The sequence below is a fragment of the Erpetoichthys calabaricus genome, chromosome 1 (assembly GCF_900747795.2).
Source record: "Erpetoichthys calabaricus chromosome 1, fErpCal1.3, whole genome shotgun sequence".
NCBI classification, from domain to species: Eukaryota; Metazoa; Chordata; class Cladistia; order Polypteriformes; family Polypteridae; genus Erpetoichthys; species Erpetoichthys calabaricus.
In genome coordinates, this window is record NC_041394.2 from 49,084,867 (window position 1) to 49,098,711 (window position 13,845).

Here is a 13,845-nt window from a genome sequence, read left to right on the forward strand (position 1 = left end):
TATAAAAATACAAACTAATGCGCCATATTTTTTGCTTCAGAAGACGCACTTTTTTCCTCCCAAAAGAAGTGTGGAAATGTCTGTGCGTCTTATGGAGCGAAAAATACGTCACAGACCGTGATGTGTGTTACCTGACAAAAGTCGACATCCAGGGGTAGAGGGTGACAATCAGCTGTTAACACTAGAATTAACACAGCCTACGAAAAAACTCGTAGATCCGGCCCACCTTAAATCCGTTCGCACCTCTCCCTCAGTGTCTTTTGTCCTGTAAATGTGCCAATTAAGACAAGCAGCCGGCTATTCCATCCCCCACCGCCGCAGAACGTGCACAAAGTTCTCCCAGCTCTTGCCTTGATTGATTATCTGGGAGTGAAATGCTGGAGTTTTAGAGTTGAAATAATAGATCATTATTTGGAACACATGCATTTCATGTGTGTTCCGTTTCTACAATAATCTGTGTGAACACAATGTTAAAACAGAAACGTTTGTCATATTCTAGTAGTAAATAACAAAATGTTGGCATAAACTATATAATGTGAAGCCTGAAGTCCAAAGATCAAATAAACACTTTCACAAAAGGTTCAAGGACGATACAACAGCTTCCGTGGCATAGCGGTAAGATTTGCTGACTTGTAATCAAGAGTCCCCGGTTCGGTCCCGTCTGCTTCCTGTATTTGCCACTTTCAGTAGTGAGCTGCTCTTATTGTTAATATTATATAGTTCACACATACATTTGGTTTGCGTCTGTAACAGACGGTGTACATTTATAGGACTTGTGAAAGTCACTTATATTCTCTCAGTCAAGATCACGATACAGTTAGGTCCATAAATATTTGGACAGAGACAACTTTTTTCTCATTTTGGTTCTGTACATTACCACAATGAATTTTAAATGAAACAACTCAGATGCAGTTGAAGTGCAGACTTTCAGCTTTAATTCAGTGGGGTGAACAAAACGATTGCATAAAAATGTGAGGCAACTAAAGCATTTTTTTTAACACAATCCCTTCATTCCAGGGGCTCAAAAGTAATTGGACAAATTAAATAACTGGAAATAAAATGTTCATTTCTAAAACTTGGTTGAAAACCCTTTGCTGGCAATGACAGCCTGAAGTCTTGAACTCATGGGCATCACCAGATGCTGGGTTTCTTCCTTTTTAATGCTCTGCCAGGCCTTTACTGCAGCGGCTTTCAGTTGCTGTTTGTTTGTGGGCCTTTCTGTCTGAAGTTTAGTCTTCAACAAGTGAAATGTATGTTCAATTGGGTTCAGATCAGGTGACTGACTCGGCTATTCAAGAATTTTCCACTTCTTTGCTTTAATAAACTCCTGGGTTGCTTTGGCTGTATGTTTTGGGACATTGTCCATCTGTATCATGAAACGCCGCCCAATCAATTTGACTGCATTTAGCTGGATTTGAGCAGACAGTACGTCTCTGAACACCTCAGAATTCATTCGGCTGCTTCTGTCCTGTGTCACATCATCAATAAACACTGGTGTCCCAGTGCCACTGGCAGCCATGCACGCCCAAGCCATCACACTGCCTCCACCATGTTTTACAGATGATGTGGTATGCTTTGGATAATGAACTGTTCCATGCCTTCTCCATACTTTTTTCTTGCTATTGTTCTGGTAGAGGTTGATCTTGGTTTCATCTGTCCAAAGAATGTTTTTCCAGAACTGTGCTGGTTTTTTAGATGTTCTTTAGCAAAGTCCAATCTAGCCTTTCTATTCTTGAGGCTTATGAGTGGCTTGCACCTTGCAGTGCACTCTCTGTATTTACTTTCATGCAGTCTTCTCTTTATGGTAGACTTGGATATTGATACGCCTACCCCCTGGAGAGTGTTATTCACTTGGTTGGCTGTTGTGAAGGGGTTTCTCTTCACCATGGAAATGATTCTGCGATCATCCACCACTGTTGTCTTCCATGGACATCCAGGTCTTTTTGCATTGCTGAGTTCACCAGTGCTTACTTTCTTTCTCAGGATGTACCAAACTGTAGATTTTGCCACTCGTAATATTGTGAATTTCCCATTGGGATTAATAAAGTATCTATCTATCTATCTATCTATTGTAGCAATTTCTCGGATGGGTTTTTTCTGTTTTCGTAGCTTAAGGATGGCTTCTTTCACCTGCATGGAGAGCTCCTTTGACCGCATGTTGTCTGTTCACAGCAAAATCTTCCACATGCAAGCACCACACCTCAAATCAACTCCAGGCCTTTTATCTGCTTAATTGATAATGACATAATGACTGACTTGCCCACACCTTCCCATGAAATAGCCTTTGAGTCAATTGTCCAATTACTTTTGAGCCCCTGAAACGAAGGGATTGTGTTAAAAAATGCTTTAGTTGCCTCACATTTTTATGCAATCGTTTTGTTCACCCCACTGAATTAAAGCTGAAAGTCTGCACTTCAACTGCATCTGAGTTGTTTCATTTAAAATTCATTGTGGTAATGTACAGAACCAAAATTAGAAAAAAGCTGTCTCTGTCCAAATATTTATGGACCTAACTGTATATACTACCGCCCTAGGGATCTGACGCTGTTAGTTTTTATTTGAAACTGGGAGTAATTGTAGATGTGAGTGGTGTTTTGAAACTTGAAGAGTGCTTGAACCTTAAAGTCTCTCCTCATTTGTTAATGACAGTGATGATCATTCTTTATACCGCTGTTGACTTTACATGGATGAAATATTATTCTGCTATATTTTATTAAATATATTAGTACACCACTTGGTTCAGAATATTTTTTTTCTTGTTTTCCTCCTCTAAACCTAGGTGTGCCTAATGGTCAAGTGCATCTTGAGGAGCAAAAAATATGGTAATTTCCGTTTTCACTGAGAAGGTGCACTTACACACTATACTTGAAAATATAAAACTGTACCCCACTTCATACTGTGAAACATGCCTTTTCTAACTGAAGTAGTATTAATCCCAGGCTGTTTGGCAGATTTGCTGCATTTCAGTGTCATCACTACTTATGTTCAAACCCACTCACCACCATATGCAACACAGCAGATTAAACTTTTCTGTGATCCTAATTGTTACAACAAAAACAGGGTTCCTACTTGCATTTTCAAACCTTGTGACATGGAACTGTGTGTCTATTGGTATTCAACCTTAAAAAACAACAGAATACAATTCAGGACAGTCATAGAAGTAGGGCATCTGAGTGAAGTCAGTGTAACAGCAAAAAACAAAGCAAATAAATAAGAGGAATTGTGTGGGAAAATGTAAGGCCTGTCACTTGCACTTTTAAAATGTGGAGAAGATGAAATCAAGTGTAGATGAGGGACATGCACTATAAAAAACAAAAGGAAAAGATGTAAAAATGATTATTGGAATATTTGGAATACACAGTTTTGCCTGGTACGGCTACAATATTGTCAGTGTTCAATTTGGTGGGCTTAAGGCCGAAAAGCAGATGTACAAATAAGTTCAAAATGAGTGTGTGATGTAGTTTTTACAATGATAACTGGTAAATGGTTGATAAACAAGACTGAACACATCATCTACAGGCTGCTAGAAGCAACAAAAACAAACATGATTTTAGGTGGTGGTTTTGATCTGTGGACATTTTACATATGTGGAAGTAAGTGCTGAAGATAGATATAAAGTATCTGAGTACATTGAGAATAACAGCATTCTAAGGTTCAGTGATTACATGTAACTTGTTCAATGCAACAGTATGTTTAAGAAGTAAAGTAGCTTGTAAAATCAATGTAGCGGTATAAGGAAGAAAACTACTTTCATTGGGAAGTGGCAAATAAGCTTAAGTAAAAACAAAAGTGACTGCATTCTCAGGAGAAATATATTTGTGGTACTAAATCATGTTTCCTTTAGAGTCATAAAGGAAAGTCAAAAGAAGCATGTACTGAGGAAGTTAAATGTAGGGAGTGATAAGTAATCAACTAGACAGTGGTTGAGAGTCTATAAGAATTTGTTGTAAATGGCCAAAAAGAAAATGGTGAACAATTCCTGGTTGATAACAAAGAAAGAAGTATGTATCTAAACAAATGAATAGATGTGATGCACGTGGTGGTTTATTGTCGATGTAGTAGAGACATTTAATGAGGAAGAGAACATTAGAAACACTCTAGACGAGATCAGGCCCTTCAGCCCAACAAAGCTTGCCAGTCCTATCCACTAATTTCTTCCAAAAAAACATCGAGTCGAGTTTTGAAAGTCCCTAAAGTCTTACTGTCTACCACACTACTTGGTAGCTTATTCGAAGTGTCTATCGTTCTTTGTGAAGTCTTAAAATAAACAATAAAATACAAAGAAGGAATTTGGTAAGAAAGTAAGACTGTAAAAAAGGAACAAAGTGAAATTCTATGAAAGCAACAGCAAGAAATATAGGAAGAAGTGATGCTCAGATTGGTTGACCACTAATTGTGATCAGCTGCTTTTTAGCCTTAATGACTTGATTGGTGAATTGGTAAATGAGTATACAGTGGTGTGAAAAACTATTTGCCCCCTTCCTGATTTCTTATTCTTTTGCATGTTTGTCACACAAAATGTTTCTGATCATCAAACACATTTAACCATTAGTCAAATATAACACAAGTAAACAGAAAATGCAGTTTTTAAATGATGGTTTTTATTATTTAGGGAGAAAAAAAATCCAAACCTACATGGCCCTGTGTGAAAAAGTAATTGCCCCCTTGTTAAAAAATAACCTAACTGTGGTGTATCAGACCTGAGTTCAATTTCCGTAGCCACCCCCAGGCCTGATTACTGCCACACCTGTTTCAATCAAGAAATCACTTAAATAGCAGCTGCCTGACACAGAGGAGTAGACCAAAAGCACCTCAAAAGCTAGACATCATACCAAGATCCAAAGAAATTCAGGAACAAATGAGAACAGAAGTAATTGAGATCTATCAGTCTGGTAAAGGTTATAAAGCCATTTCTAAAGCTTTGGGACTCCAGCGAACCACAGTGAGAGCCATTATCCACAAATGGCAAAAACATGGAACAGTGGTGAACCTTCCCAGGAGTGGCCGGCCGACCAAAATTACCCCAAGAGCGCAGAGACGACTCATCCGAGAAGTCACAAAAGACCCCAGGACAACGTCTAAAGAACTGCAGGCCTCACTTGCCTCAATTAAGGTCAGTGTTCACGACTCCACCATAAGAAAGAGACTGGGCAAAAACGGCCTGCATGGCAGATTTCCAAGACGCAAACCACTGTTAAGCAAAAAGAACATTAGGGCTCGTCTCAATTTTGCTAAGAAACATCTCAATGATTGCCAAGACTTTTGGGAAAATACCTTGTGGACTGATGAGACAAAAGTTGAACTTTTTGGAAGGCAAATGTCCCGTTACATCTGGCGTAAAAGGAACACAGCATTTCAGAAAAAGAACATCATACCAACAGTAAAATATGGTGGTGGTAGTGTGATGGTCTGGGGTTGTTTTGCTGCTTCAGGACCTGGAAGGCTTGCTGTGATAGATGGAACCATGAATTCTACTGTCTACCAAAAAATCCTGAAGGAGAATGTCCGGCCATCTATTCATCAACTCAAGCTGAAGCGATCTTGGGTACTGCAACAGGACAATGACCCAAAACACACCAGCAAATCCACCTCTGAATGGCTGAAGAAAAACAAAATGAAGACTTTGGAGTGGCCTAGTCAAAGTCCTGACCTGAATCCAATTGAGATGCTATGGCATGACCTTAAAAAGGCGGTTCATGCTAGAAAACCCTCAAATAAAGCTGAATTACAACAATTTTGCAAAGATGAGTGGGCCAAAATTCCTCCAGAGCGCTGTAAAAGACTCATTGCAAGTTATCGCAAACGCTTGATTGCAGTTATTGCTGCTAAGGGTGGCCCAACCAGTTATTAGGTTCAGGGGGCAATTACTTTTTCACACAGGGCCATGTAGGTTTGGATTTTTTTTTCTCCCTAAATAATAAAAACCACCATTTACAAACTGCATTTTGTGTTTACTTGTGTTATATTTGACTAATGGTTAAATGTGTTTGATGATCAGAAACATTTTGTGTGACAAACATGCAAAAGAATAAGAAATCAGGAAGGGGGCAAATAGTTTTTCACACCACTGTATATCAAAAAAAAAACTTTTTTTCTGAATCTGCTTTTGAAAGCTTTCTGATAATTTACCCAAAGTATTACAGCACTTGAGGAATCGCACATATCATTTTACTGCTGGAACTTCCTGTAAACAGGAATACTGGCATTTTCATTAAAGAAAGTCCAGTAATAAACTGAGGAAAACAAATCTAAGGAGTAGTGCTGTGCATGGAGAGGAACAGCTTACATTGATGTTGTCCATTTAAATTTGAAGTGTAAAAAAAGAAAAATGTGTCATTGGCAGAAATTAGAAGAGAATGACATTTTCATTTTGCCCTGTATTTAAAACTGACTCTCCTTCTCGGAGTGTGGACAGTTAGTGGGCTTGTGTTTAGTTCAGCAGCTCACGTTTTTGATTAGAAAAAGAACAGATAAAGAAGAATTTGTCCTTATTACTTACTAAACAATAGGCTTGATAGCTTTAAGAGACAAATTTGTTAATTTTAAGTGTAACTTTGTTATGCATGTTAGTCTTGTATATTCTTGATATCTTACAGTATGAACTTTTTTTTTCAATTGTGGTTTGTAATTAGGAGAAGCATTTTTTATGTTATGTGTATTATAGACAAACATTTTGTGCATTTTTGGCTTCTACACAGCTGGTTATGCAGGAGCGTAGTGTAAAATAAATTAATCTATATAAATAAAATTCTTTTTGTGTTTGAAACGGAAATGACGTATGACCACGGGTAACGGAAATTACGTATGACCACAGAACATATCATAATATAGGAACTTATTATTTGTGTGAGAGTTATTTTACTGATATTGAAAAGAAGAAAAAAAACTGTTTAAATAAGGAGATGGGAAGGTGAATGTAAAGAAGAAGCCAGCAATAAAGCAAGTGAGACTCCGTAATAAGGACGGTTGGGTGCACGGAGAAGGAGTGCCAGCTAACCTAGAAGGACCTTCGGAGCACACGGCTTTACTTTGCTTTGCTTTTATGGTGTGGGCATCAGCCATGGACAGACGCTAACGCAGAGACACTCAGGTGAGACAGACTTCTTCCTTCAACAAAGGAATTGATGCCAGGCCGGTGAGATCGCTTCTTTTACATTTAAATTCAGTATACGAGTCAGCGGAACGTATCTGACTTGATCACTGGATTCATTGCAGATTTCCCAGGCCGTGTGAATTTAGACTTTAAAACAAAGTTAATATAAAAGAGACTGGGGAACGTGTGGGGATTGTGTGTGTGTGTCTAATTTATATTTGTATATAGATGTAATATAGGTTTAAAGTACTGTGAATATATTTGTGCTGTTTGTAAATAGGGCAATTTTCCATTTCTTTTCCTTGCTTGCTTTCATTTCTTGCTGTTTTGCCATTTTCTGGGGAGTATATTATCAAGTGTTTAAGGGGGTGGCATATTAATTAGGGTTTGTGTAGTTATTATATATTTGACAAGGATTTAAAGGGTGTTTATTGTTTTGTTTGATTTATAATATATTCTTTTTTGATTGTTTAAAGAATTGTTGGGGTGATTATTTCCTTTGTATAAATTCATAAAAGACAACTCCAGATGAGGATATCAAATTGGGGCTAAGGTTTGGTTGGGTTCCGTATTTAATAGAATTAATTTTCCTAAGAGTAGGAGATTTGTGTGTGTGCTGGGCTCCTCATTCAAATTAAGAGGAACGCGCTACACCTTGATAGTAAGAGAGATGAAGAAAACAGCTTTGCGTCTTTCTACTTTTTAACTGCGCCGAGCTGTAAACAACGTGAAGACGAGACCGCCTTCAGTGGCGAGGGGTCGTAGGAACAAAGTGGTCGCTGGGAGGCGCGGAATGTCGAGCTTTTCCTCCGGGTCAACAGCTTCGGGCAGCGTCCTCTCTTCTCGCACTGTTTGTCACACTTCAAGTGCCCCGTTGGCTCCTGGGACAGTGGAAATCTTTGCAAATAAGTGTAATCAGCGTTATCGAACCGGGACTCTCTTGGTAAATTGCAGTGCATGGCTACTTACTGTCCCTTAAGATGAATTCGGGTCACTAAAACCCCCCCAACATTCAAAGCCTCTTTTGTGATGAATTCTTTTAAGAAAATGGAGGGTTTACATCTATAAAGACATGGGAATTGTTTGGACCTTCTGCCTGTTAAGCACAGAAAGGCAGCGTCCACATTTCTCACAATAATTTTTCACTTAAATCACAGGCACATAGTGCAAGGTTGTCAAGCAGTAGTACTTAATGTATCTTTACTTCTTAAATGTTAATGTTTGACTGTTTAATAATTTATACACTTCTTATATCTTCTTCAAATTATTTTATCAAAATGTTTTACTACTTAATAATTAATATTTATATAATTTCTATTTATTGTAAACGCTGCTCTTTATTTGTTCAAAAATAACATTGGTAATTAACAAACTTATTTTATAAATACTACATTTTAGTTTTTTTTCTCTTGCACTCAGTGAGCGAAGCCACTGGGTAATCAACTAGTAAATAAATAAAAATTTAAAAGGACAAAGAAAACCAGTCAAAACAGGTATCAAAAATCGGCTAGTTCTAGTAACAAGAAATCAGTGATCACTATCTGCTGTAAAAAAAACCAACTGGCGCATCCATAATTAGAAGTAATGAGAAAGGCGATTATGAGTGGCAGAATGAGGCAGGAAAAAGGAATGCATTCAGAAACATAAACCAGACAGCAAAAAGAACATATTTGTTTTGAATTGCTTGAATAATGGGAACATAACGTTATACTTTAATGACTAAACAGAAAACTGTAGGACCTAGCTAGCCATAGACACATTCCTCAAAGAGGAGGCCATGAAAGTACTGAAGATGTCTAATGCAAGATATAGCAGTTGGTCCATCTAGAATAATGTAAATAATTTGAAAACGGCTCAAAGTCTTGGGAATTGAATGACTGACATCCTGGCAGGATCACAATAGATTGGACACATGCAGTCATTCATGAGTGAATAGGGGTGTGAATTTAGGGATGCAGCTTCTGAAAGAGGTAGTGAGGGTGGTCAATATAATGCTTAAAAGATGTACCAGGTATGAGGTGAATGTTAATTGAAACCAGATGCCATTGGAAGAAAGGCTCTTGCACCTACAGATATCTAAGATCATGCCAAGGAAATCTGTGGAAAAGAAGAATTTTTGGGAGGGGAACTCACATCATAACCACGTAACACAGCAAGATGGAAGGACAACAGCTGCAAGGGGATAACGCTGAGAATTCCCTGTAGACAATCCACACAGTGTGGTACTTTAATAGTTCGAGTTGAATTTTTAATAGTCTCATAATCCTCCTTATCACAGATGACAATAGGGCGACCCTATTGAGTAAAAATATAAAGTGTCACAGATTAATTACCACTTAACAGCTCAACCTGTATTGATGAAAAATTTAAGGCTCCAACTTCTGTCTATTTAATTAATTACCTGACGGGCCACTACTTGTTGTAGTGCATTCTGACACTTTGTGTAGGTGTTGTCCCTCATGATGATCATTATGACTGGCATCAATTTATCAACAAGTGCTAATGGCCCATGCTTTAGTTCCCCAGCCAGAATCCCTTCTGAGTGCATGTAGGTAATCTCTTTGATTTTCTGGAAAAGATACAAACCAAAGCTACCAGTGAAACATGTATTTAGAAAAGACAGACGTTTTGTTTAATTTGAAAAAAGTAAACTATACAAACAGAACATTCCAACATACCAGTGCACCTTCGAGGCAGGTAGAATAATGATAGCCTCTGCCCATAATAAGGACAGATTTCTGCTGATACAATTCAGTTGCCAAATTCTGAATCTCATCATCCAAACCAAGGACTTCTTTGATCAAGTCTGTAATAAAAGCACAAAAATACTGCAAATCACATGTATAAACTGGTGCATTTGCTTTTTATGCAAATATGTTTAATAAAACATGTTGCAAAAATATAACCTTTTTTATTGTAATATTTTATCACAGGAGATCTGGTAACTTATCTAAAGCTGATGATTATTTTTAATTAAAAAAGCAATAAACTTTGTGTTTAATATGCTTCTTTCATGTGTATTTTGACAGTCTGACAAACACGTATGTTCAGCTCATTTCATCTGTGACTTTTTTTTTTTTTTTTTTTTTTTTTTTTTTTTTTTAAAATACTTTCCACAAACAACACCAGCTTCAGGAATGGGAAGAAAAAGAGAGACTCATGTAATCTCCCCTCACATAACCCTCGCTTCACAATTAGATTCCTCAAGTCTGTTCATGCTTACCTGGCAATATACGCAGACCTTGGATTATCTCTTTACGCCTGGCTTGCATTGAGATCCGGTCATCGCACATTAATAATGCAAACATAATCAGAGCCACAAACTGGCTGGTGTATGCCTAGAAGACACAGCATATTCCAGGTAAGCACTCATGCAAAAACCAATTACACCTTTCATGTGAACTGATCCAAAGAACTTCATGGAGGCTACAAAAACAGATCAGTGAACCCCTCTAATAAGAACACTTCAAAGTTTCCCACTCAAAGTTATACACATTATATATTATATATATACACACACTGTATATGAGTTTTATACAGGCAGCATTAATTACTCAAAAGTGGTAATTTAGCTTAATTAAATTATAGACAACACTAAAAAAAAGTGGCACACTAAAGCCTTTGCCTCCATATTACCAGTGTGCAGACTTTTGGAGTCACAAGACATTCTCTTAAAAACAGCCTTATACTCCGGTTTGCATACTAATTCTCCAGTTCACAATTACAGTGTGCTCTCTGCACTTGAGTAAGTTTTTCTTCCTCCATATCCAACTCTAATAAGCAGTATTGCCTAATAACTAAAGTTAAGGGGATGTAAAGCAGTGAAATGTCAGTTTTAGCCTAGCAACATTCAGCCCACAATGTTGTGTGTTGTTGTGTATTTAGAAGTGCTGGTAGTAGTCTATGATAAAACAATTTTTTTTTTTTTTTTTTTTGTGATGGTACGTGCCGGTATGTTGTACCAACACCTCAGCCGGGACAGCAGGTTGTGGCATTGACTACATATTAATTGATTATATAATCAATTCTGTGCTGAGTCTTAGGTGTATTCCAATTTTATCAAGTGAGTGCAAATATGCATTTTCGTAAATGAATCCAATTGTTACTCCAATGAAATCCTTGTTACTGATAAGCACGGACTCTGCAATTCTCTTTATATTTGGTTGGGCCGCCACTCACATGCTTCGATGCTGCAGATTCATGGTTGTTACAAGGACAACAATCAGCCATCGACACTCAGAGAAAAGAATGAATTAGAAAGACTACACTGGAAGAAAACATGCAAAAAGTTTGGAATTTTCTTTAAAATTCAATCAAATTAAGCAATGATTCTTTGTGGGACTACATAACTATTTTGTGGAATGTAGAGCTCATTCTTAACGTGTAATGGTCTTCAATTTCAGAAATTCTGTGTTAGTAATTTTAAACTATCAAGCACAATATTATGCAGTACAGTACACCTAAATAGCATAATGGTAGCATCACTGCTTCACAATAAGGAGATCAGGGGTTTGCATCTTGGGTCCCTCCTGCATGGAGTTGTAAAGTACTACAGTATATAAAGAATTGTTATTATACTTGTTGATTTGTCAATTTCAAATGGTATGTTTTTTCAATAAATAAGTAAAATATGTAGTGCTAGGACTCTCAGCCGCTTTGAGATTACTAGGTCAGATATGACTAAAATGTTTATTTTTTTTTTAAATTCCCAAAGTACAAAAAAGCATTGCTACTACCTCAGATTCTGTTCAGTCATACCTTTTTTTATTGTTTTATGCAGTTTTTGATGTGTCTGTGTCAGATGTGACCAAACGTAAAAGGGAAACAGTTTTTCAATACGTTCATTTGAATTGGTTTAAACTTTATTACCTGCTGCTTACCGGCCACTGAAAATGTTTGGCCCAGTTAAATTTCTTGGTTTGAAAATCTAGCCCAACTGTATTTGTAATTGAACAGATCTTCTTTAGAGTTTATTTCTCAGTTACAAGGAATCATTAAGCTTGTTAAATGTGTGTGACATTAAGCATGTACACTATAATTTCTGAAAATCTATTCTGATTCTGGTATTTTATAATCTGTGCAGCACTCTTTCCAGTCTAAAATGAAGGGTGTTACATAAAAATACACAGAATAATTGCATATGCAAGTTTCACTGCCATTAAAAGAATACATTGTCATAACTTGATTAGGGTCTACTTCATGATCTTGCTATGCCAAAGGTGTATATCTTTTACTGTTAACTCAAGTAGAATGCAATGCCAAACCTGATATTTTATCTGTGTGATGTAAAAAAAAAATCAATAGAAAATGAACCTCCTATCTAAACACAGCATTCGTAAACCCCACCTTTATATACCACTGTATGTTCTACTTTAAAAACGTGTTATCTTATGATCTGTCTCATTATCAAAAGCCAGCAACATAAAAAATTCAACAGGACTTTAACATTAATGGTACATTAACCCAAACAGAGGAAAGACTCATTTTTTCCCCATCTCTCTCAAGTGTTGAAAAATTTCCATGAGCTCATCTCTCTTGAGAGTGCTATATATTTTATTAAATAAAATTAAAAAGCTGCTTTTAAGAGTCCAGCCTTCTAAGTGACATCATTGCTTTCATTATAAACCATTGGCATAAAAAGTGACACATCTGGAATTGGCTAGAGACTAGATTGAGTATGGCAAAAATAAGGCTTATGGGTTCCTGGAGAGCTAAAACCAGCAGCTGTTGGACCTGCACACAGAGCATGGAGAACCACCTACCCCAAAAAAGGTTCACCTACTTAGTACTGATGCTAATGCAGGCAAAAAAAGATTAAATAATCACACATGAAGAAAACAAACCATTCTAAATCACATTCAAGCTTCTGCTCACAATAGCCAAAATCAACTTCTAGGATTCTTGGGCTCTAGTCCATATCCTCTCACCCGACAAGCATTTCCTGCAGATTCCCAGAAAGGCAGACACTCTCTAATTACAAGTTTCTTTGTGGATAGTCCCTCTAACAGGATTTAATAACAAAGATGTGCTACAGACTACTGCCGTTGCTGCTCTTAACAGGAAGATTTGTTGACACTAGCCTTCACATATGCAGGTCTTAAGACAGAAAGCTTGAGAACAGAGACAAAGATCCATAACACAGTGATATTATTTGTTCTGCCTCAGTACAGAGAGATACTTTTGACTATCTCTCTTAGTCTCATTTGCAGATAGTCATCTCCTGGTTACTACAGCATTCTCAGGTACAGCAACAAAAAAAAAACAAAAATGAAAACCCAAAAAACTGGCAAACATTATGCAAACAGAAATTTCAATAGTACCACTTTTCACAAGGTTGCCACAAGAAGCAGACAAGCTTTCAGTGTCATTTTGTGATCTTCTGTACATAGATTTATCCAGATAAAATAATTTTAGCTTACTTTTGATTGCATAGTACATAGTACAGTATATTTTGTTAGCTGCATAACTAGCTATACATTGAAACAAGGAAAACATAGCATTTCAAAACTGTCTGATCTCATGCCCACTCTCTAAACCCATATAACAACCACAATCATTGTTAGGTCCTCCCAGTGCCTTCATCACAGAACTCTCATAGACAATAAGGTTATACGTTATTCAAGCCGTTTTATGTCATGTTACTTCTATGGTAGTTACGTGCCATTATACACAACATTAACTGTACTGTGGCAATTATGGTCATAACTTTTTGCAGTAATTTCATATTTATAACTGGTGGTCCGTACTGAGAA

At 37.1% G+C, this 13,845-nt stretch overlaps 1 protein-coding gene across 2 annotated transcripts in view; it reads right to left on the reverse strand.

Annotated features, from left to right (window-relative positions):
- gfpt1 (glutamine--fructose-6-phosphate transaminase 1) overlaps positions 1 to 13,845 on the reverse strand; it is a 113,831-nt gene that overhangs the window by 2,634 nt on the left and 97,352 nt on the right. For both annotated transcript variants that reach the window (XM_051924102.1, XM_051924099.1), the window contains exons 15-18: positions 10,317 to 10,431; positions 9,772 to 9,899; positions 9,495 to 9,662; positions 9,227 to 9,388 (exon numbers count right to left, since the gene is read on the reverse strand). In XM_051924102.1, coding sequence (XP_051780062.1) covers positions 9,227 to 9,388; positions 9,495 to 9,662; positions 9,772 to 9,899; positions 10,317 to 10,431 — 573 coding nt within the window. The remainder of the gene's footprint in view (positions 1 to 9,226; positions 9,389 to 9,494; positions 9,663 to 9,771; positions 9,900 to 10,316; positions 10,432 to 13,845) is intronic.